This window comes from Martes martes, assembly GCF_963455335.1.
Source record: "Martes martes genome assembly, chromosome: 6".
In the NCBI taxonomy this organism is placed as follows: Eukaryota; Metazoa; Chordata; class Mammalia; order Carnivora; family Mustelidae; genus Martes; species Martes martes.
The window spans coordinates 2,327,781-2,349,250 of NC_137893.1; the positions used below are offsets into that span (position 1 = coordinate 2,327,781).

General features: G+C 57.8%; 1 protein-coding gene across 1 annotated transcript; it reads left to right on the forward strand.

Moving 5' to 3' along the window:
* The first annotated feature begins 400 nt into the window (after window positions 1–400).
* RNASET2 (ribonuclease T2) lies at window positions 401–19,242 on the forward strand. The gene is made up of 10 exons (XM_080806814.1): window positions 401–525; window positions 627–789; window positions 3,385–3,445; window positions 5,088–5,143; window positions 6,390–6,447; window positions 9,189–9,256; window positions 12,458–12,571; window positions 15,971–16,016; window positions 17,459–17,533; window positions 18,776–19,242. The coding sequence occupies exons 2-10, from the start codon at window positions 701–703 to the stop codon at window positions 18,950–18,952; spliced, it is 744 nt and encodes a 247-aa protein (XP_080662940.1). The 5' UTR covers window positions 401–525; window positions 627–700; the 3' UTR covers window positions 18,953–19,242.
* Window positions 19,243–21,470: the final 2,228 nt, after the last annotated feature.

Here is a 21,470-nt window from a genome sequence, read left to right on the forward strand (position 1 = left end):
GGGCGTGTCCCGGCGGCGGGCGTCTGGGGGCGTGTCTGCCGGGCCGGGGGCGTGTCTCGGCGGCGGGCGTCAGGGGGCGTGTCTGCCGGGCCGGGGGCGTGTCCCGGCGGCGGGCGTCTGGGGGCGTGTCTGCCGGGCCGGGGGCGTGTCCCGGCGGCGGGCGTCTGGGGGCGTGTCTGCCGGGCCGGGGGCGTGTCCCGGCGGCGGGCGTCTGGGGGCGTGTCTGCCGGGCCGGGGGCGTGTCTCGGCGGCGGGCGTCAGGGGGCGTGTCTGCCGGGCCGGGGGCGTGTCCCGGCGGCGGGCGTCTGGGGGCGTGTCTGCCGGGCCGGGGGCGTGTCCCGGCGGCGGGCGTCTGGGGGCGTGTCTGCCGGGCCGGGGCGTGCCCGCCTGCGGGGGCGTGTCCGGGGTCGGCCGCCCAGGGCCGGAAACGCGCGGGTCGGGACGGCTGGGCGGTGTCAGCTGCGAGGTCGCGTTTGGGGTCGCGGCGCGGCACCGGCAGGGACGCCTGCGCGCCTGGGCGCCCGGGTGAGGCGGGGACCCCGGCCGGGGCCTCTCGGGACGGCGGACGCCTCCGGGGTGGGGTCGGCGGGTCAGAGCTCGGCGTCAGGGATTTCGCCCATTTTCAGGGAGACGCAGGGCCTGGCGCCGGACACTGGAGGCTTCGTACCCCGGAGCGCGTCGTCGCCTGGCTGGGCGCGCGATGAAGCCCGCGAGCCCCCACGGCCTGCTCCTGAGCTCCCTCTGCCTGGCGCTGTGCTGCCGGGGCGGCGCGCGCGGGTCCCCCACGAGGTGAGCCCGGAGCCCCCGAGTGCGCGCGGCTGGCGCGGGGCGGGGGCCGGGTTGGGGGCCGGGGGCCGGGTCGGGGCCGGGGTCCGGGGTCCGGATCGGGGCGGGGGTCCTGGGCTCCGGGGCCGGGGTCCGGGTCGGGTCCGGGGTCCGGGTCGGGGTCCGGGACCGGGTCGGGGCCGGGGGGTCGGGTCGGGGCCGGGGTCCGGGGTCCGGATCGGGGCGGGGGTCCTGGGCTCCGGGTCCGGGGTCCGGGTCGGGTCCGGGGTCCGGGTCGGGGTCCGGGACCGGGTCGGGGCCGGGGTCCGGGGCCGGGTCGGGGTCCGGGGCCGGGTCGGGGTCCGGGGTCTGGGTCGGGCCGGGGTCGGGGTCGGGGCCGGCAGGGCGTCGTAGCGGTGCACGTCTGGGTTGGGTCCCAGCACAGCGTGGGGATCCGGCGCTGCTTCCTCTTCGCAAGTCTCCCCGCGGGTCCTCCTCCCCCCGCTTGCGTTCCGTGTGGCCGCTCCTGCCGGCTGGACGGGAGCGCGTGTGGAGTCTCGCTGCGCCCGTGTAGACGGAACCGAATTCCGAGCACCGGATTGTAATTTTTCTTCTATTTATTTTGGGTAGTGATTTCGTATTTAATAAAGGCTTTCGTTCTTGGGGCGCCTGGGTGGCTCCGTGGGTTAAGCCTCTGCCTCCGGCTCAGGTCATGATCTCAGGGTCCTGGGATCGAGCCCCACATCGGGCTCTCTGCTCAGCAGGGAGCCTGCTTCTCCCCCTCTCTCTGCCTGCCTCTCTGCCAACTTGTGATCTGTCAAATAAATAAAATCTTCAAAAAAAAAAAAGGGCTTTCGTTCTTACATAGTAGGTGAGGGAAAAGCAATGACTTTTTAATTGTTTTTGCTGTTTTATCATCTACTTGAGAAGGTAACATTATAGTTCAGCTTTCCCAGAAAGCCTATTTTCTAAAAAAAAAAACAAAAAAAAAACCAGCTGCATTTATTAATGGATTCATTTTGGCCATCAGGTTAAGAGTATATCATTGGAGAGGAGGTGTGGGGTCCTGCTTGAGTACCAGCCACTGGTTCATCCAGATGTGTGACCTTGGAGCTGCCTGGGTGACTTTGCTCCGCTGTCGGGGGGACATAGCGACAGCACCTGCCTCCTGAGCAGAGGCAGAATGTGCATAGAACCTGCCCAGCCGCCGTCAGTAAATGTCAGTAAAGAGCTGAGGCTCGAATATGTGGTCCCCGCCACCCGCTCCCTGCATAGTCCCTGCGCTGACTAGTCAGACAGCTGTGGTGGGCGAGGCGTGGTCTGGAGAAAACAGTTGATTCAACCGTCCAGGACTGAAGGGGTCAGCGGGGGCTTTCCCATGCGCCGGCTGGGTTGACAACGGGGTGACTGTCCTCTCCTCCCCGGCCTCTGGCTTCTCTCTTCACTCTCCCGGCTGCGCTGCTTTGCGCCCCCAGCACCTCGCTGGACTGTGTGTGGCCCTTGTGTTGCCGATGTTCTCAGTCTTGATAGATTCACGGTACACAGTGTGTTCCTCCCTGGAGGAACGGGGTCTCCTTCCCTGGCCGTAGCTTTAATCCCGTAGCCTCAGTTTCCACCTAAACGAGGGTTTTGTACCCTGAAAAAAGCAGCTTCTGACACTTGTCCCAGCTGTCGTTCTCGTGCTGCAGCTCGTGCTGCTTCTATACTGAGTGCAGCTCACGGCAGCGCTCTTGTAACATCTGAATCGTGATTCTGTACTGATTCAGCACGACCGCTCTCTTTAAGAAGCCAGCGTGTGAGAACTTGGTCCTGCTTTACTTTTGAATCTAATGGAAGTGCCTTTGGGTGATGTCCCTGTGTGGCCGCTGGCGTTTCCGTCCGTAGCTCTCCATCCTGCTTCAACCTGTTTGCAGACACAGTTTCCGCCCTCACCTGGAGGTCCTAGAGCCGGGGGAGGGGGGCGTGCAGGTGAGGCGGGGCACGGCCACGCTCCGGACTGAGTCCGAGGGAGCACTGTATCTGGGGGAGCACCATGGAGCCAGGCACCTGTACCTTCACACCAGGGGGCACAGGGCACTCAACCCCTCATGCTAGTTCAAGTCATGTTTCGCTGCCAAGTGAGCCCCGTGGAGATTCAGGCTTGAGGGCCTTGCGGGTTTCGCAGATGCGGCTGAGAGATGGTGGTGCTTCTGTTTCTACACTCGTGACCAACCCTAGGAGGAAGGCCGCTTCAGGCTTCCTTCCTCCTTTCCCTCCCGGCCTCTGCCTCCCTTCAGTGAGGCCTTCCCGGGCTTCCTGGCCTAAGATTTCAGTTCCTGTCCCCGCTGCTGACGTGCCTGTCCTCTTGCTTGCTCACATTTCTTTATCACTTGTCACTGTGGGCACCACGTGTGTTCTCTTAGCTACCGTGGTCACCGTCTCCCTCCCCGGCACGCGTGCATCACGGGGGGAGGGACTTGGTCCCTCGCCCAGGACAGCGCCCCTGTCCCGCGGTGGTGCCTGGCCCATGACAGTCACTCAGTGTTGGTTGAATGCGTGACGGTGTAGATGGATGGATAGATGAAGTTTTCTTTAACTTTAGAACAGTTCTTGAAACATAAATTCCTTGTTTTCCAACAGTGACAGTCATGAGTGGAAAAAACTAATTATGGTTCACCACTGGCCTGTGACAGTGTGCAAGGTGAGTTTTTCTGCCTCGACTGGCCCCGTTCATCTGGTGAAGCCCTGTGCGGAGTGGGTTTCTGTATCCACATTTCCTCGGGGAAACGTGTCATTCGTAGTCCTCCTGACGTGTCATTCATAGTTGCTCTCTGTCTCTGGGTCCAGTTTCCTAAACTTCACGCCTCATTGTCGCTTTCTGCCTTTAGGGCTGTTGCTGCGCGGGCTAGAGTAGTGTGACCAGCTTTGAGGGTCACTGCAGACCTGGCTCCCCACCCTGGCAACGGGGCCTCGCAGGAGCCCGGGTTCCTGTGGGCAGGGCCCCGTGGGGAGCTCCCGTCTTGGGTAACACCGAAAGATCTGCCTTTGGGGCAGGGAGCGGGGTCATTTGGTGGCTGAGGCATTTCTGTGACAAAATGTGGGTGTGTTCCTGGGCACGGACTGCATCCATGCATGGAAATGCGTTCTGAGCTCGAGGCTTCAGAAATGAGATTTCTAAAAAATCTTCTGCTCATGAAGTGTCATTGTCAGGGAATTAATTTCTCTACAGGATGCCCAGGACGAGGGGTCCCGGTACTCTGGCCCTGGTGTCATCCTGGGGAGTGGGGGGTGTCTCCGGGCTCATTCCCTGTGTGTGTGACACAGGCATTACAGAGAGCGGCTGGTGTCTCTTTCTCCATGATCCTCGGCCCCAGTTGTCCCCTTAAAGACTCATCTGAGACACTGGATGTAGGGCCGGTAGAAGACTCCCCCCAACTCCGGCCATGGGCCCTGACCTTGCTCTCCGCCGGCCTGGCGCCTGTGGGAAACGGGCCCCTGCTGGGACTGCGCTGTCCTGCGGGATGAACTTGGGGTGTCGCTAGAGGGGAGGCACACACCCCCGCTCTGACGCTGAACCCTGTTGCCATGCTCTCCTGCCCTCTCAGCCTGCGGCAGGGACCTCTCTCGCCGCCTCGTGCCAGTGTCCTAAACCAGAGCCTCCCTAATTTCCAGACCAGCCTGGGGCAGAGCTGCCGCCCCACAGAAGGTGATCCCGACAGGAAAGGCTTGAAAATCTGCCTGGAGCCTCACCTGTTCCTCACCGGACCCCCACACCTGCTTTTCAGGGGCTCATTCCCCACCACAGGGCATCGCACACGAGTCCTGTCCTACCTGGTCCCACAGCCGTCCACATGTTTCTTGGTAGTTGGTTATTTCGGGAGAATTCCCCATTTAGCTAAACAGTTGGAGGTCCCTGAGGGGTGCTGCTTCAGCTTTCCTCTCTGTGAGATTGTCTTTGTCGTGCTCTCCTCACTTTGGCATTTTTGCGCCCGAGCGCTCATGTTTACGTCGTCCAACGTTCACACTTGAGTGTGTCGCTGACACATCTGGCCCCTGTGGCTGAACCCTCTTGTCTCACGGGGACCGGGAACCCTCACACGTTTATGGTTACGTGGGAAGAAAATGAATGGGCAGGTGGGAGCGTTTCCATCAGATGGACTTAATTTGGGAACACGTTAAAAAAAAAAAAAGCAAAACTCAGTTTTTAATTATGTTACGTCATTGAGGATCGGTGCCTCCTTCCTGTCCGAGCGCCCGCGCCCGCGTCGCTCCTCGGGGCTGAGCGGGAAGCCGCAGTGAAGGAGCAACGGAACAGTGATGTGCTCTGTGTCTTTTTGCTGCAGGAGGTCGAGAAGGACTGCAGAGACCCTCCGGATTACTGGACCATCCACGGATTATGGCAAGGCCCAGCGCCGTTCACGTTCCACTAGCCAACCCGAAAGCAGCTTGAGGCTGGTGCTAAGGGTTACACCAGTGGTTTTCGTTAGGAGTTTAGTCAGTGGACCGAATCCTTATTTAAAATATCTCCGCTGTTTGTACAGTAACCCTGATCCTGTGGTTGGTTAGTTCTTTTTTGGTAGAACAGTGACAACCTGGCTTACATACGCTTGTAGGGACTCTGGGTCCAGGCTAGGATCCCTGAGCCTCTCATTGTGTGCTTCTTTGGGGGCAATAAGTAGATGCTTAGAAATAAGTGAGCGTGTGTGCGCTGTGCACACGTGTTGTGTGTGCGTACACGGTGCGCGTGTGCGCTGTACACACGTGTTGTGTGTGTGTACATGGTGTGTGTGTCACGTTTACCGGATTCATCTCGGGTTTCACACGCGTTTTATGCACTTTATTCTTTCCCTCTTCACGCGTGTATTTGTCATGTTTAACTGTGCCCACGAGTCAGCCCGTCAGCGGGACGCGTCTTGTCCTGCTGCTCCCGTGGGAGGAGGGGCCGTTCTGGTCTTTGCCGGCACATGCTTGTTCCTCAAGACTGGAGGTCTGTGGGCAGCAGATGAAGCGGGGGCCGGGGCAGTGGTCCGACCCTGCAGTCCGCGGGAGCTGGGTCTCCTCGGGTCGCGCTGATGTCCCTGCAGCTGGGAGGACAGTGCACAGTGCTGCCCCGTCCCGGCGGGGAGCTGCCCTGGTTTCAGGGTACAAGGCCTGCTGGCGCGGAGACACGTCGGCGGTCTGGGAAGCAGAGCTGGTGGCCTGGTGAGCTCGGCGGCATCTGCAGCCTGGGACTGACCCGTGCAGAGCTAGACGTGGGGAAGCAGGGAGGGATCCGTGCTTGGGGATTTAAGAAGCCGTACTCGCTGAGCCTGGGTCCCTGTGTGAGCGCGGTCTGTATGCTGGTCCCTGAGCCCAGTCCTCCCCTAGAGAGAGGGAGATGCGCCGGTGCCCGTGGCCTGAGACTGGCAGAGGAGGGAGCGTTCAGGCCCGCGCCTGACTCCCGAGCTCCCCCTACCGGCCGGTTTCATTTCTTCCTGGGGAGGGCTCTCTGGTCACCCTACCCGGGCGCTCTTCCTTAAGTGACTCGTGGGGCCGTAGAGCGTCTCGGCCTTTGGTCCCTGCAGACGCTGATGGAAGTGTCTCCTGGCATCTGGAGCTCATCTCAACGAAGACTAACTTCTGTTGTTTTCCATTTTGATTTCCAGGCCGGATAGAGCAGAAGAGTGCAACGGCTCGTGGCCCTTCCACTTCGAAGAGATCAAGGTAACGCCCCCTTCCGTGGCTGCGCAGGTGCTGCCCTCGCTTAGCCCCTCGCAGGTGTGTCCTCCACGGCCTGCGCTCACGTGAGGAATCTCGCTCGTGTTCGCTGGGATTCAGCCCCTGGCACCTGGCTCGCGTTTCTGGATCCATAAAACACTCCTCGTTCAGTCCGAATGGCCCCTTCTCCCCTGCCCGGGGCCCACGGCACCAGACGGGAACTGTGTGAAGTGACAGCAGACCCCGATGGGTCCCCGCCCGCCCACGTTAGTCCCGGGGCCCCTGTGCCTCCCGGTCAGCATGTCTAGACCACTCTGGCTCGGAGGACAGGCACGGGGTACCACGCCTGGCCTTTCTGGCTGTGGGTGGGTGGGCTTCCAGGGGGGGCCTCTGAGCAGGAGGAATGGGCCTTTCCAGAACAGAGGCCTGTGTGGGGGCAGCCCAGGGAGCGGCTTTGATGAGCGCTGCTAGCCGACACGCTCTCGAGACACCTCACTGTGCGTGGAACCAGTCACCTGTCCCGTGACGAGGACCTGGATTCGTAGGGCAGGGCCTGCCAGGGCACTGGGCCTCCCTGAAAACAGGAGGTAGCGTCAGGATTTGCTAGAATGGGGGTCCTTCCCATGAATAGACGGCCCCCAGAGGGGCACGGCAGGACATTCCAGACCCTTCACGTGTTCTAGTCCCCACGATACTCTCTCCTCTTTCCTTCCTGTGAGGACCTTTGCTGGCATGAGCCTGGAGGCCTGAGTCTGGGGACCGTCTGTAAGAATTATTAGCGCACCCCAAAGCCTGGCAGCGTCTCGTTCCTCAGACACACACATCCGCCTTCCCGGACCCGCTGCAGCTTGCCTCCTATCATGGGGATGCTCCTGGTTAGAGTCTCGTGACCCGACAGTGGAATTACAGATTCACTGACATTGTACTGAGGGCCTCTGGCATTCCCGCTGGAGTGGGAAAGCGCCTCGGCTGCCGTGTTCACGTGAGAGCCGCTGTGGGGCGCCGGCCAGGGCTGAAGAGCCGAAGGGGCAGAGGCCGTGGGGCCAGAAGGCTGGAGGGGACCACAGAAGTCGTGTGAACGGGGCTCCGTGCCTCCCTGGGACAGAAGCTCCAGTGGGGCTCTGGGTAGGGGTTTGGCTGGGGGTGTCCTCCTTCCCGACGGGGGCGCGGGCGGGGGGCCGGGCTTTGGCACATGTGCGGGTGACAGTCAGCTTTGGATGCGTTGAGTTTGAAGTGCCCTGGAAACGTCCAGGTGGGCTCCGTGGGTCTGTCAGGAGAGCGGTCTGGGCCAGAAGTGAACTTTGGGTGTGATCCGTGCACAGATGAATGACGCACAGAGGTGTGAACGTGGACGGGGTAGAGACGCAGGAACAGCCCGGAACAGAGATGGGGGCGCGTGTGAAGAAGCAGCCAGAGGAGGGGAGGGCAGGAGGGGGCCAGGAGAGGGGATTCGTGAGGGCTGGTGGGGTTCGTAAAAGCAAGGCTGAAGGTGCCCTTCAGTGGAGCGGCCTGCTGGGCGCGGTGGGCAGGTGGCCACAAGCCCTCTTCGTTCAGAACACTGCTGGTTTACTCGTTCTGTCCCGGAAAGCCCAGTTTAGTGTTGGTCCCCCAGGAAAGCGGCCTGCTCCCCGCTCCTGTGGGGCTGGTGGGAGCTGAAGCCCGCGTGTGGGCAGTGCAAGGTGGGGGACGTGCCGACGAGGCGGCAGACCACTTCCTGGGGAGTTCGCCGTGGGGGCGTGAGGACAAGGCTTACCGGCAGGGGACGCGAGGGGCGTCCCGTTGTCTGGTGACTGGCATGTAGCGACGGGTGGTGGCAAATAGGGGAAAGCGAGGTCGCCCGGAGTCTGTCTAGACACTGTTTTAAGTGAACATTGTTTCCGGCCTAGTGAGTTTGGAGAAGTTGAGAAGTAAACCTGGACGCCGTGCAGCTTAGGGCAACTATCTGTACAGTTCAGGGGGCCCGTCTCCCCGCCCAGATGAGCTCCCCGCGAGGGAAAGGAGAGCCTGCTTTTTGTGGTGCGTGTTTTAGTCCGTGGATGCTACTTCTTAGAGCAGAAACCTAAAGCCGAAAAATTGAGTGGCACGTCCCATATATGTCCCCCAACACACCATGTCCCCTGCGGTTGACACACTTGTCACAGGGTCGTACTTCATTGCTAGCAGACACTGCGGTTCCCGTAGGCTCACTCTGTGTCACGGAGGCTTATGGGTTTTGACAGATGACGCATCCCTCGTTAGACCGTATGGAGGCATCTCACTGCCCTAAAATCCCTCCTCCTCTGCCCGTCCCCCTCCCCACCCTGGCCCCTGACTAAGCCTTCGCTGTCTCCGTACTTTAGTCTTGTCCAAAATGGCCACGTCGGGACTCACACGGCCTTTTCAGGTTGGCCTCACTGATAGGCGCGGAAGGCTCTCCTGTGTCCCATCGCGGCTTGATGGCTGCTTTCTCGTTAGAGCTACATCCCCTCATCGGGCTGGACCGGCGTGTGCTCACCCACTCCCCTCTGAGCGCGCCTGCTTTCCAGTGCACCCTCATGATGAGTCAAATTTCACCTTTCTCTGTGTTGTCGCTTCGTGCAGAATAGGGACAGAATCGTTTTCCTCCCGTGAGTGTTACTGATTGGCTGAGGTCACTTCTTTTAATGTAATGGTGAATCAGACTGGCCTTCTAGGTCAGTCTAGACCTAGACCTTCTAAGGACCTAGGTGAGTCCTTAGGTCCTACGTGGATTTTTTTTTCGTGCACAGGACCTCCTGCCTGAAATGAAGATGTACTGGCCCGATGTGATCCATCCACTAAACCACAGCCATTTCTGGTGAGTGCAGGGGCGCCGCAGCCTGCGGGGGGTGGGGGGCGCAGGGCTGGGGCGCGGGGACGGACCACGGGGCCGCCCTTCTGAGGCGCGAAGGGGTGAACCACTTTTTATCTGGGAGACCGTTTTCGGGGCCTTTCTCCAGGAAATGAAAAATGTGGGCGAGGGGCACCCGGGTGACTCAGTTAAGCGTCTGACTCTGAACCTCAGCTCGGGTCTCGACCTCAGGGTTGTGAGTTCAAGCCCTGCGTTGACTCTGCGCAGGGCGTGAAGCCTGTTTGGAAAAAAACCTGCGAATACGTGGAATTCGCAGACTGGCTCTCAGTCCACGACTTCGTTCGTCACTTTGCTTGACGCTCTCCTCTCCTGAGTTTCACTAAGACAAACACTCGGGTATCGACGGGGCGCTCGCCGCAGCGCAGGCAGCAGCGGATGTTTCTTAAAGACTTTGTGCTGCTGCCACGAGATCCACCAAGGAAGAAAAAGAGGTCGAGGTCTCGTGCTACGACTTAGCGAGGACAGGGTCGGGTCCCACCTGCGGCTCGGTCCGCTGCCTGTTCCAGAAACGTCCTGAAGTGTAGCAGGAGCTGAGCCAAGGAGGAAAACGCTGTGTTCACTCAAGGTAGCTCTTTAGGTCAGTGCTTGGGAAGGAGGTAAAATTAACATTCCTCTCATTTATGTCACGTTGGCCGGAAATAATCACTGTCTCGGGCTCACTCCGATGTGGCGGTTTACGTTCACGTCTCAAGTACTTAGATTTTATCAAGAATGGCTAATTCGGTTTGGAAATATTTGTGTCTAGAGCATTCAGGAAAAGAATTAAGTGCAGACAGAAGCTTTCTGAAACCACGGAGCGGCACTGGTGCCCGTCCCCCAGGCTCCCTGGTGCTTGGAACCCTCTCGGGTCTCTTGCACAGGAGAAGCACGCAGAGTCCGGGAGAAGAGAGCCCCGGCTCTCCGACCCGTGCTCTGCATAGGCGCGTTCCCGACAATGCTTTCCCGGAACTTGACGCCCAGCCGAGCTAGAGTGGGAGGATGGGAAAAGCCGGGGGACCCCTCTAGAGCACTTCACAGCGCACGCAGAACTGCTGAAGTCCGCGCTAGGCACGCAGAGTACGGGTTTCCACGCATTCCGGCGTGTTCCGTGCCACAGCCGGTCAGCTCGTTGGTGCTGGGTGACTTACCAGTGAGTCGACAAATACCCGTAAAGGTGGTGGTCCGAGCTGGTCCTTGAACACGTCATCCCAGTAGTGTGGGCAGAGTGTGTGCTCTCGGAAAGGCAAAATGATACTTTTTCAGGTTGGATAGTAGGTAGCACATCTCAAAACTTGTGTTCTAAATGCGGAGGTGACTGCCCTGCTCCTGTTAGTATCTGCTCCTAGAGCTCCCAGGTACAGGGCAGCTGTCGTCCCTGGCCCCTGCATGTGGCGTTGGGTCGTGCTTCCCTGTTCCCCACATTCCCTTGGCTCTGTGAATTTCTAGAGGGTCCCAGAGGCACTCCGGCCTCTCCACCTCAGCTTCGTCGTTGGGGCCCCGGGGCAGAGGGGGGCTCCTGTCCGAAAACTGTCCTCATTCATCCCAGAGAGTACTCAAGTCTGCAGAGTACACGGTCTTGGTGTTACTTCATGCTCGAGAAGGTTCTCTAAAATTAAATCTGTTCACAAAATTAGCCTTATTGAAAAGTACCATGGACACAGCCCTTGCAAAGTAGGATTTCTCTTTGTTTTTTGATGCTTGTACAAAAAAGGAGAGTTGGGTGAGACCCAGTTTGGCGAGCAGCCTCACTGAGGGAGGTGACCTGGGCCTAGTCGTCCCAGAGGAGCCTCCACCTCTCATCCCGGAGGGCGGCCCCTGGGTCTGCCCATGTGCCCTCCGGCAGGCGAGGGAAGCCCACGATGGGCACCTCTGCCTGGTCACTGACCATTTTGTGTTAAGTGCAAACTTTCCTGTTCCAAATGAGGTGGGATTCAGTGTTGGACGTACACTAACGATGCCCTCATGGATTCTGATCCTTAAGCTTGATCCAAACTGACATTTATCGAGTATTTCTTGTGTGTGGGGAGCCCCCGGCTGGCGTGCAGGTGCTGTGCACAAGGCTCATGGCTCCGCGAGCTCCCCGTGTGGCAAGTCCTGGAGTGGCTCCAGCTCCACGGAAACGAGGGTGTCTGTACCGCGGGTTCCATCCTCATCTCGTCGGAAAGAAATCCTTTCCCTGCTCTGCAGAAATAATTCACTCTGGAGGCTGCGGTAGATGAAGAAAGGTTCCCACGGCGCTTTCTTAGGCTGACGCGACTTGTCACTTTGCACGGGCCCTGTGCACGAGCCTTGCGGATGTGCTGGTGTCTGCTCAGATCACAGGCGGTGGAGGTCCCCCCCGCGAATGCCCCTCCCGCTCTCCTGCGCTCGCGATGGCGGGCATCCGATGGGACAGCGGCCTGCGATTCCGAGGGCAGTGCGCCCCGCGTCTGCGGGTTGTGGGGGTGGCTCTGCGGTGTGGCCGGACGGGGGCGGCGTGGGGTCCAGAGTGCCGTTCGGGGGCGGACTCTGGGACTTGCTGGCTGGGTGGCCTCGCTAGCCCCTCTGCCTCAGTTTCCCCATTTCTGAGCCAGCAGTATGTTTGCCTTGCAGAAGAACGTGAAACTTCTCGATAACCTGCGATGAAACGTGGGGGATTGTTATCTACGATCTTCCTCTTGGATCCGTATCGCTGCTCGCGTATTGTCCTGTTAGAGTTCTGTTGGGGGCGGATGAGGACACAGTGGAGACGGGGAGGGGGCCTGCGGCGTCTCTCAGGAGGTCGTGTGGCCGCTGTCCTTCGCTCGCTGCTGAGGAAGGACAGGTCAGCGTCCCTGTGAAGCCGGAGCCCCCGCGGAAGGCCCGTGCCGGACGGCTGGGGGCCTGCGGCGTGGCGTCTGCTCTTCCTCAGCCACGGCTGTGCTGTGTCGCCGAACTGAGTCGTCCCCGCTGGCGGCGGAGGCTGCAGGGACACGACGCACTCTCTGGAGACCGGACTGTGTCCCCTGGGGCCGTGTCCCCACACGCAGGGGACTCCCGCGTCATGCCTGATGCACACGGGGAGTCTTGTCCTCTTTCTTTGTAGCAGAAACCACGTGCGAGTGACTGTCCCGTCCTGGTGCGAGCTCTTCCTCGTGAATTTGTTTCATGACTTTTAACCAGAGATTTTTTGTTAAAATCCTCTCGCAGGAAGCACGAGTGGGAGAAGCACGGCACCTGTGCCGCTCAGCTCGACGCCCTCAACTCACAGAAGAAATACTTCGGGGGAAGCCTGGGTCTTTACGAGAAGCTGGAGCTTAACAGGTAGGGACCTCCGGGGGCCTGGTGCTCGCGGGCCGCAGAGCCGTCCTGAGGAATCCTGGCGCCTCCCACCCAGCCCTCCGGATCAGTCTGGGCCTAGTCACGTACGGCAGCCTCGGAGACGCGGGTCCCCTGCCACTTCCAGTCGGCGAACGGGAGAAGAATTAGGCACAAACAAGTCAGCTGTAAGAGACTGGGAGCAGGGGACACCCGTCGAAAAGACGGCTGCCCCGAGCAACTGCACAGTCTCGCTTTTATTAGGCAGAAACAATAGGCCACAGAGGAACCGATGAAGGTCAAACGTTAGTCGCTTGTCTTATGGACAAGCAAGAAGGGGGATAAAGTTTATAGTTAATCGAGCACATCCAAAGGACTCATCTAACTCACGACGGGCGCTTCTGGAAGAGAAAGGAGCGACCACGGGAAAGGGAAGCAGGCGGTGTTTCGTTCCGCCCTGGGCCGACCGGCGTCCCCGGCTGCCCGGCTTCACCGTCGTAGATCGTCCTTCTCCCCAAAGACCTGTTCCCAGTTTTTCTTCAGGCCGTGTCTAAATGTGCTTGGTAACTAGTAAAATCCTCCAGGGTTATAGTTTAAGTAACACATTGTTCCGAGGGGCAGTTGCGTCCCCGTCTGGGCTCGGACGTCATGGGACGGCGAGGGGCCCGAGGAAGCAAGACTGACCAGGGCACGCGGGTTTCAGCCGGGATTTTGGACGGGAGCGTGTCGCGCTAACGTGGCAGGTTCTGTACAGACCGCCCATCTCTAAGCGTTTGCATCTCTGCTCTCGGGCTTCTGGAACGAGCAGGAGGAGGTGGTGGGCAGGGGTCCTCGGAGCCTAGAAACTACCCGGACCTCGTAAACATCCCCTCCAGATGGCCCTGCGGAGGGCCAGGCCCCCTACCGCCACCCAGGCCGTGACCGAGAGTGGGGGCGAGGCTGGCCGTGCGCCGTCCGCGCGTTCCTGGCGGCCGGTGTGGGAGGGATCCCGCTCGACGTCATCTGGGCCGTCACGCGATAAACCTGTGACGTGTTTCAAAGACCAGGACAGGCAGTTAGTGTGTTTTCGTCAGAGTGAGCCCGGATCCCGTCAGGAGCCTCTGCTGTTCACCCGCGCGGAAGCTGGTGCGTCCCGTCTGCTTAGAAAGTGCGGGGCCCCCATCGGTTCTCTGCGTGTGTCCTCTACGTCCCGCACACGGAGGCGCAGCCAGTTCCCCGTTTCACTGGGGTCCGGTGGGGGAGGGGTCCAGTGCCGGCGCGGGAGGGGCGAGTGCCTGTGGGGAGAACAGGACGCCCGTTGCGCACCGTGTACAGTTGCTGCGTCTTTGGGTGCGTCTGCCGAGCCGGAAGATGACGGACGGGTCCCCCCGAGGGCCGGCGGGTGCGCTCCAGCCGCGCCGCCCAGCTCCTGCGGGCCAGGCTTCTCCGCAGGCTCTTCTCGCCGCAAGAGCAGAACCTCGGGGAGCATTTCCTCACCCCAGAGTTTAGGGGATACTGAGCACAGACGTCCCGGGGGGAGTGAACCGGGAGTGTCTGCGGTGCGGACGGGCAGAGCGCGGTCCAGTCGGGAGCCGCGGCAGGGAGGAGGCTGCCCCGGGCGTTCCTGATGCACGAGCAGCGCGAGGTCCGGCTCGCTCCCCGGGCCCCGTTCTGCTCAGTCAGGCGGGACGAGGGCAGTGAATGGGGCCTGCTGGAAGGTTCTAAAACATCTAAGTCATCCCTCCCTTCACCCGATGGCTGTTTATTAAGTCTCCCGGCTTACGCTTGCCGAGTCTCTGTAGCTCTCCGTTGTACACGCGCGTGCAGGAGTCCTGGTGCCGGGCTTGCTGCAGCACCAGAAAAGCTGGGGCCGGCGCTGGGGATGCCTGCTTACTCCTCCTGCAGAGACGACGTCCTGCTGGGGGCATAGTGTCTGTTAGATGACATGGGGAGAGAGTTGTAGGGAAATTATATTCTGTCCCCGGTCCCCCAAGGAAAATCTAAAATCGCGGTACTCAGAAAATTAGGAAGTCAAAACATAAAATCCCTTGTATTTTTCTCTGTATTATAAACCATCACTGCAGATTATCTGTTTCTTAGAGGGAAGCCTGTCATATTAGCATAAACTAAGTGTTTTATTCACTTTATAATATGAAGGTCGCAAACCTGAAAAAAGGCGAGATACTGTGAATAGATCTTTGATAACCTACAGACACTGGCCAGGGAATGAATGTCAAACTAATGGCAACACCGTAGAAAACATTATAGACTAACCTGGGCTGAATGGCAGGCTTCCCCAAATATTTCTCTCTCTCTGCCTCACTTCCTTGGTGACCTGACTTGGGCTTTTCAGCAACACCGCCCAGTAGAAATACAGTGCAGACCCCACACATAACTTAAAATTTCCTAGTACCTCATTAAAAAGAGCAAAAAGAAAGCAGTGAGATTATTTTATATTATTTATCCCAGCATACCCCAAATACTGGAACTTGAAATAAATATTTTAAAATTTGCAAAGTTTTACAATTCTGGAGCCAGAGCCTTTGAAATCTGGTGTTTACGCCGCGCAGACAGTGTGAGGGCAGGCTGTGGGCATGTTTTTTTTTAGGCTGCAAGGACCCTTGCCCACCACCTCCTCCTGCCGGGGCCGGGAGCATACAGCTGAGATCCAGACACTGGGCGGTGTGCCGGCTTCACAAACACTGGCTTGTTAACACAATGTATGCTGTTGCCAGAAATCACAGCAGGAGGAGGCGTGCCCCGGGCGGTCCGGTTTTCCTCGGACAGACCCATCTGACCATGCCCCTGTCCAGAGAGGCAGCCCGGGTCTCACGTCTGCTCCGGGGGCTCATGGCCTGGATGATCTAGGGAGGCGTGATGGGGGCTCGAATGTTGTTTTGAGACCATTAATCTGAGAATTGTTTATATCCCACTCCATCATTTAACCGGTAAATTAGTCGTGTGGTGTTTTGTTGGGATGGCTGGTCAAAACTATATGCTTTAGGAAATGATTCACGTCTGTGGGTGTTGAGTGTATTTGAGGATTTGACCAAGTGTGGTTTTCTAGGATAAGCTTGGAATCCAGAATCAGTTTCTGACTGTCTTTTGAAACAGGCTTGGCAGAGAGGGGGTCACGTGTGTGCCGTAACCACAGTGGGTGTGGGCCGTCTGGCCACTGTTGAGAGGGTCCGGGTGCTGGAGAAAGGAGGGTCAGCAGCATGTGAGCCACGGGGAGGGGTGGTTGGCGAAGCCCGAGTACCATTTACTGGCTGTCCTTGTGCCCAGATTTATTGCCTAAAGCAATAGAAAATAAGTGCTTTCTTTTCAGAGTGTCTTCATTTTTATTAGGAAACAGGATGTTTAAGAAGAACAAGAAAGGAAAATGTACGGTATTATACAGCTAATTTTTTTTAATTTAAATTTTAGCATACTCCAAAAATTGGGAATAAAGCCATCTATCAATTACTACCAGGTAAGTCTTGCTTTCAGCTCCGTAACCAAATGTGTGTCTGCTACCTGAGGGCACCTCGTGTCTCCACGGTAGACTGTCTGCAGCCTAGTCCACGCCGGGATTTTAAAGTGCCTCGAACAAGCCCCCTCCTGTTTGACTGTTATGGTTCCAGAGCGGTTTTATTTAAGTCTTGCTTCCCGGTGCACACTGAGTGGGATCTGAAAGCTGCGTAAACCGATGATTTTGAAGCCTAGATTCACGGTCCCTTGGTGAGACGCGTGCTCCCAGCTCGCTCAGGGCTGGGAAGTAGGTGGTTTGAAAAGCACATTCCGTTTTATGATGCTTTGTTCGATGAAGAGGCATAAGATTTGTTTTTGTTTTCGTGATAAAACTAGAAATTTAAACAGCCTGGATCTTACTGTCTGGTAAGCATATACAAAAGATGATCGTTTTCTACCCAGAAGAACCTGTTCTTGTAAATGGAGTCTTCGTGGCTCCCGGCCAGGCTGATTCCTTTACCATTGCCCGTGGTCACCCTCCATGGGCAGGTGTCCCCTCAGAAAGACACTGGGTGACCCTCGGAGCCTGGGGTCTGTCCTCTGGTCCTTTACCCAGTAAGCTGACTGACTCCTGGGTTAGAGAACCTGATGCATTCTCTACTTAGGCTGATTTAATCTCCTGGGATTAAAAAAAGATTTGAAGTTACTAATTTTAGCGATCCCCGGTTCCAGTCCTCTGCTGCACACTGCGCTGTCACCTGGGTCCCCTGACCGGAAGTCAGTCGGCGTCCCCACTGCACTGTCTGGCGTCTGTGCTCTGCTGTGCGGTTGGTTCCCGCTTGAGCTGGATCTTGATTGGATCTGGATCTTCCATTTAATTTCCTCCCTGCACCGAGAGTGAGGCTGGGAGGGAACGGTGACCCTGGGGAGACCGTGTCCGCTGCCCCAGGAAAGAGAGGGCTGGCAGGGTCCCCTCGGCCCTCTGGGTTCAAGTTCAAGCAGGTAGGGGGACTGTGTTTACATTTTTGCCCAGAATGTGTCAGTCAGACCACTTATTTCAATGACCAAGGACAGCAAGTGTCCTGAGCTCCCCGCGTGTGCTGCAGGTGCCCTGTTAGGTTCAGAAGCAGCAAGAGGTGAGCTCAGACGGGAGTCCTGGCCTCTGAAAGTGGGTCTGACTTACCGCACGCAGCGCCAGGCTCCAGGTGTGGACAGAAGCACGGGGCAGCGGGGAGAATGGAGACGGTGGAGCGCGTGTGGGGGCCGCTGTGGTCTGAGGGTGGAGCCCAGGTGGGTGACAGCCTCTCCTGGGGTCTTGTCTGCGAGCCTGGAGTGCCCAGAGGACGGTGCCCTGTGGTCAGCCGTGCGGGTTGTGAGTGCGGAAGCCGAGTGTGCCGTCTGCCTGGGCGGAGCCCTTACACCGCCTGTGTCCACGTAATTCTAATGCATTTGATTCCATTTCAGGTTTCAGATATTAAAGACGCCCTTGCCAGCATGTACGGAGTCGTACCAAAAGTCCAGTGTCTTCCGCCAAAACAGGTCAGATGTGCTGTTTTGCTGCTCCTTCTGTCTGTATCAGGAAGACAGGTTGTCGACAACATCCACGCGCTCACCGTAGAGTTGCCAGGGGCAGAGGCGTGTGTGGGAGTGTGAGTGCACAGGCAGATCCTGCATGTGCTTTAAAATTGCAGTTGGTTAAACCCAGTTTCAGAGGGGCACCTGCACCCCGATATTTACAGCAGCATTATCAACAATAGCCCCACTGCGGGAGCGGCCCAAGTGTCCATCAGTAGATGACTGGGTGAAGAAGATGTGGCCTCTCTTTCCAGTGGAGTATTACTCAGCCATCAAAAAGAATGAAATCTTACCATTTGCAATGATGCAGATGGAGCTAGAGAGTAAAATGCTGATCAGTGTGTGAGGCAGAGAAGGACGGATACCGTATGACTTCACTCATATGTGGAATTTAAGAAACAAAACAGATGAGCAAAGGAAAAAAAAGAAACAAACCAAGAAACAGACTCTTGACTCTAGAGGACACCCAGCCCTGGTGATGAGAGGGCTGGGGTGGGGGATGGGGGAGCAGGTGATGGGGGTGAGGGAGGGCACCTGGGACGCACGGAAGTGATGAATCACTGTCTCGTACACCTGACACTGACAGGACACTGTGTGTTAACTGTACTGGAATTAAAAAAAAAAAATTACGCACACGCACACACACACGCACACAACTGTCCTTCAGTGCCGTGCTCGAACAGGGTCTGTTACTTGAGACTTCTCTCCAACAAGAAGGAGTGGTGCGGCCGGAGCCAGAGGCGGCTGTAGGAAGCAGGTCTAAGTGACAGATTTCTTGGGCTTTGCGTTGTTAGTCTCAGTCGCCGCACGTATTTATCTAGTGTGCGGATGGACTGTCATTTCTTTTGTCAGCTTTGATAAGACTTTAATTCTTTTTGAGCAGTGGGGTCCCCTGACCTACTTATTCTACAGAACCACTTCTCCCGGTGATGCCGTGATGCGTATGCTGCAGGCACACAGGTGCACGTGTCCGAGGTTCGAGCCGTGTCCCTGTCACCCAGGGTCGCCAGGCTGGCACAGGGGACGTCTGGGTGGTGACTAGGCTGTGAGCCCCGCGGCCCCCTGCGGGTCGCTGCTAGAGGTGGGGGGGGGGGCTCGTTTCTGGAATCCTCCCTTGTCTCTTCAGGTTCTGAGGCTTGATGACCACAGAGCAGGGGGCCCCCCGAGATGTGGATTCTCAGACGTCTCTCATTTTCTGGGTTTTAGGGGGAGGAGGTGCAGACAATCGGTCAGATCGAGCTGTGCTTCACCAAGGACCTGCGGCTGCGGAACTGCACGGAGCCGGGGGAGCTGGGGGAGTCCGGGAGGGCCTGGGGCCCGGGGCTGGAGGTCTGCGAGGACGGCCCGGCCTTCTACCCCCCACCACCGCAGAGCACTCGCTGACGCCCACCAGCCACGGGGACGTCATTTCGAAAAGCTGGAGAGAACCACGAACCGCTGCTTGTCAGAAAGTGGCTTCCAGGTGAACTGTTCTGTATACAAGCGTCTCTACTGCACAAGCGTCTCTACTGTACGGCTGTTCTGTGCTCCGTTACCCCGCACGCCCATGAGCTGACTTCATGGCACCTGTAAGTGTGGGCCCAGCATGGGTGCGCTGAGAGAAGGGAAGTCTCCCACGCCCCGGTAAGGGCTTTGTGTTTGGAATAAAGGATGTGGATTTTCTTTCTCCTTTATTAAGGTCTTTGGCGTCTTAGACACAGCAGGGGCCCTTGGAGATGGGCACACGGTGGGGACTCGGAACAGCTCTTGCCTGTCCCTCTAAGCGGCAGCCTTCTTGGTGTGGGGGTCGCGGGGACATGCCAGCCTGTTGTCAGGCTGGAAGGAGGCCAGCAGCGGGTGGGCGTCCCACCTCCTAGCTCAGGACGTACTCACCCATGTCCCCTCAGTGGCCTGGTGTGGGCAGGAGAGGTGCCCCGAGGGGCCACAGGGGACAGGCCAGCCAGCATCCCCACCCAGTCCGGTGCCGCTGAACATCAGCCCAGAGCCAGTTTGGGGTCCCCTCTGTGAGCAGGTAGCCCAGCTGCCACAATGTGGGGCTGCTGGTGAATGGGACTCAGAAGCACGGTGACACAGTTTGGCCCCGGGGGCAGCGCCCCGTGCCCCCAGAGATCACGCCTTCCTCTTTGTGCAAGAAGACAGGACTCGTCCTGCTGCTGGGCAGGCTCCCCACCCGCCGCGCTGCGCCTTCATCTGTGAAATGGGGACACCTGAGGGACTGCGGAAGCCCGGGAAACCCTCTTAACACGACCTCTCCTTGTTCTCGGCCCTTCTGAAATGAAAGTTTCGAAACTTCTCCTTGCTTGGCCTTTGGCTCTGGGGGTTAAAGCTGGACCCATCTGTCTGTCTTTAATCAGGTTGATGCCGTCCTAGTTCTTTTATTCATCGAACACTTGGAATTGAATCGACTCTGTGTCCTTCAGAACACTGACTTACTTAATCCTGAGAACAATTTTCAAAAGAACCCTGTTTTTTTTTTTTTTTTAGATTTTATTTATTTATTTGACAGACAGAGATCCCAAGTAGGCAGAGAGGCAGGCAGAGAGAGAGGAGGAAGCAGGCTCCCTGCTGAGCAGAGAGCCCAACCGGGGCTCGATCCCAGGACCCTGGGATCACGGCCTGAGCCGAAGTTAGAGGCTTTAATCGACTGAGCCACCCAGGCGCCCCAAGAACCCTGTTTTTAACAAAGCCTGTTGGATTGAGTGGCCATGAAAGGTCATGCTGTGAGGGATACTGATGTTTCCTTTCTTGGTTTAGGGTTAGTGTCAGTGGACGGGGTGGGGGGGGTGTGTGTGTGACGGATTCCAAGAGCAAGAAGGTTTTTTAAAAGTTTCTGCATTTCTCATCAGAGCAAGTCCCAATTTTGTTTCCCCGTGGGGTGACTCTGTGTGTTCCCCGCAACACAGGACCACACTGTGCCTTACAGCCACAGAAATTTATTCCTCTGTGGCTCTGGCTGCCGGACCTCTGCGACCAAGGCGTGGGCAGGGCCACCCTCGCTCAGAACGCTCAGGCTGCTCGGGCTCGCGGGAGAGCGCTGCTTTGTCTTCTTCCCGCTCCTGGCATCCCTGGCAGGTGGAGGCTTCCCTTCAGGCGCGGCCTCTGCCCTCCTGTGGCTTCTCCCCGTGTGTGCCTGTGTCAGCTCTCCCTCCCCCTTCTCTTAGAAGGACACCAGTCATGTTGGACCAGAGCCACCCCAGCAACCTCATTTTAATTTGATTACATCTGCAAAGATCCCGTTTCCAAATAAGGTCATGTTTACCAGTCATGGGGATTAGAACCCACGACATCGACCACAGACAAGACCGGTCTGGCTCCTGGTTTCCGTATTCTGTACAGTAGGACTTTCGGCAACGCCGTTACCCCAGGGAGGAGCCCTTTGGGAAATTATCCTCCTACAAGAACGGGGAACCTGGGAATTGTTGGAGAGGAGATCTCAGAAGGATCTCAACACACTTAAAACCCACACAGTGGAGATGGCTTCCTTGATCGGGGCTGAAGGGATTTTTTAGGAAGATTGAGGTTATCCTTTGTAACTTGTGTCTTTCCGGTAATGTGCAAAGACTACAGTGAGAAAACACTTAGGTTCTCAGCAGGTATGACCAGGCTGTGACTGTGAATAGTTACAGCCAGCTGGGACTTGGAGGGAGTGCGCTGTTGGGGGCCGGGGTCGGGCTGCCCCAGATAGGTCGCTTTGGCATGAAGATTTTTGAGTTCTAAAGGCGTCAAAACTGAGATTCGGGAGAAGCTCTTTGCCTTCCGCTCAATGGCCAAAAATAATAATGATGATAATAAAATAAAATAAAAATTGATAGGGGCCCTGCTCCAGGAAGAGCGCTGTCTCCGTATGAACCAGGGGTGGGAGACGGGGAGGAGGAGCCCGGCGCCCTGCTGGATCAGAGTC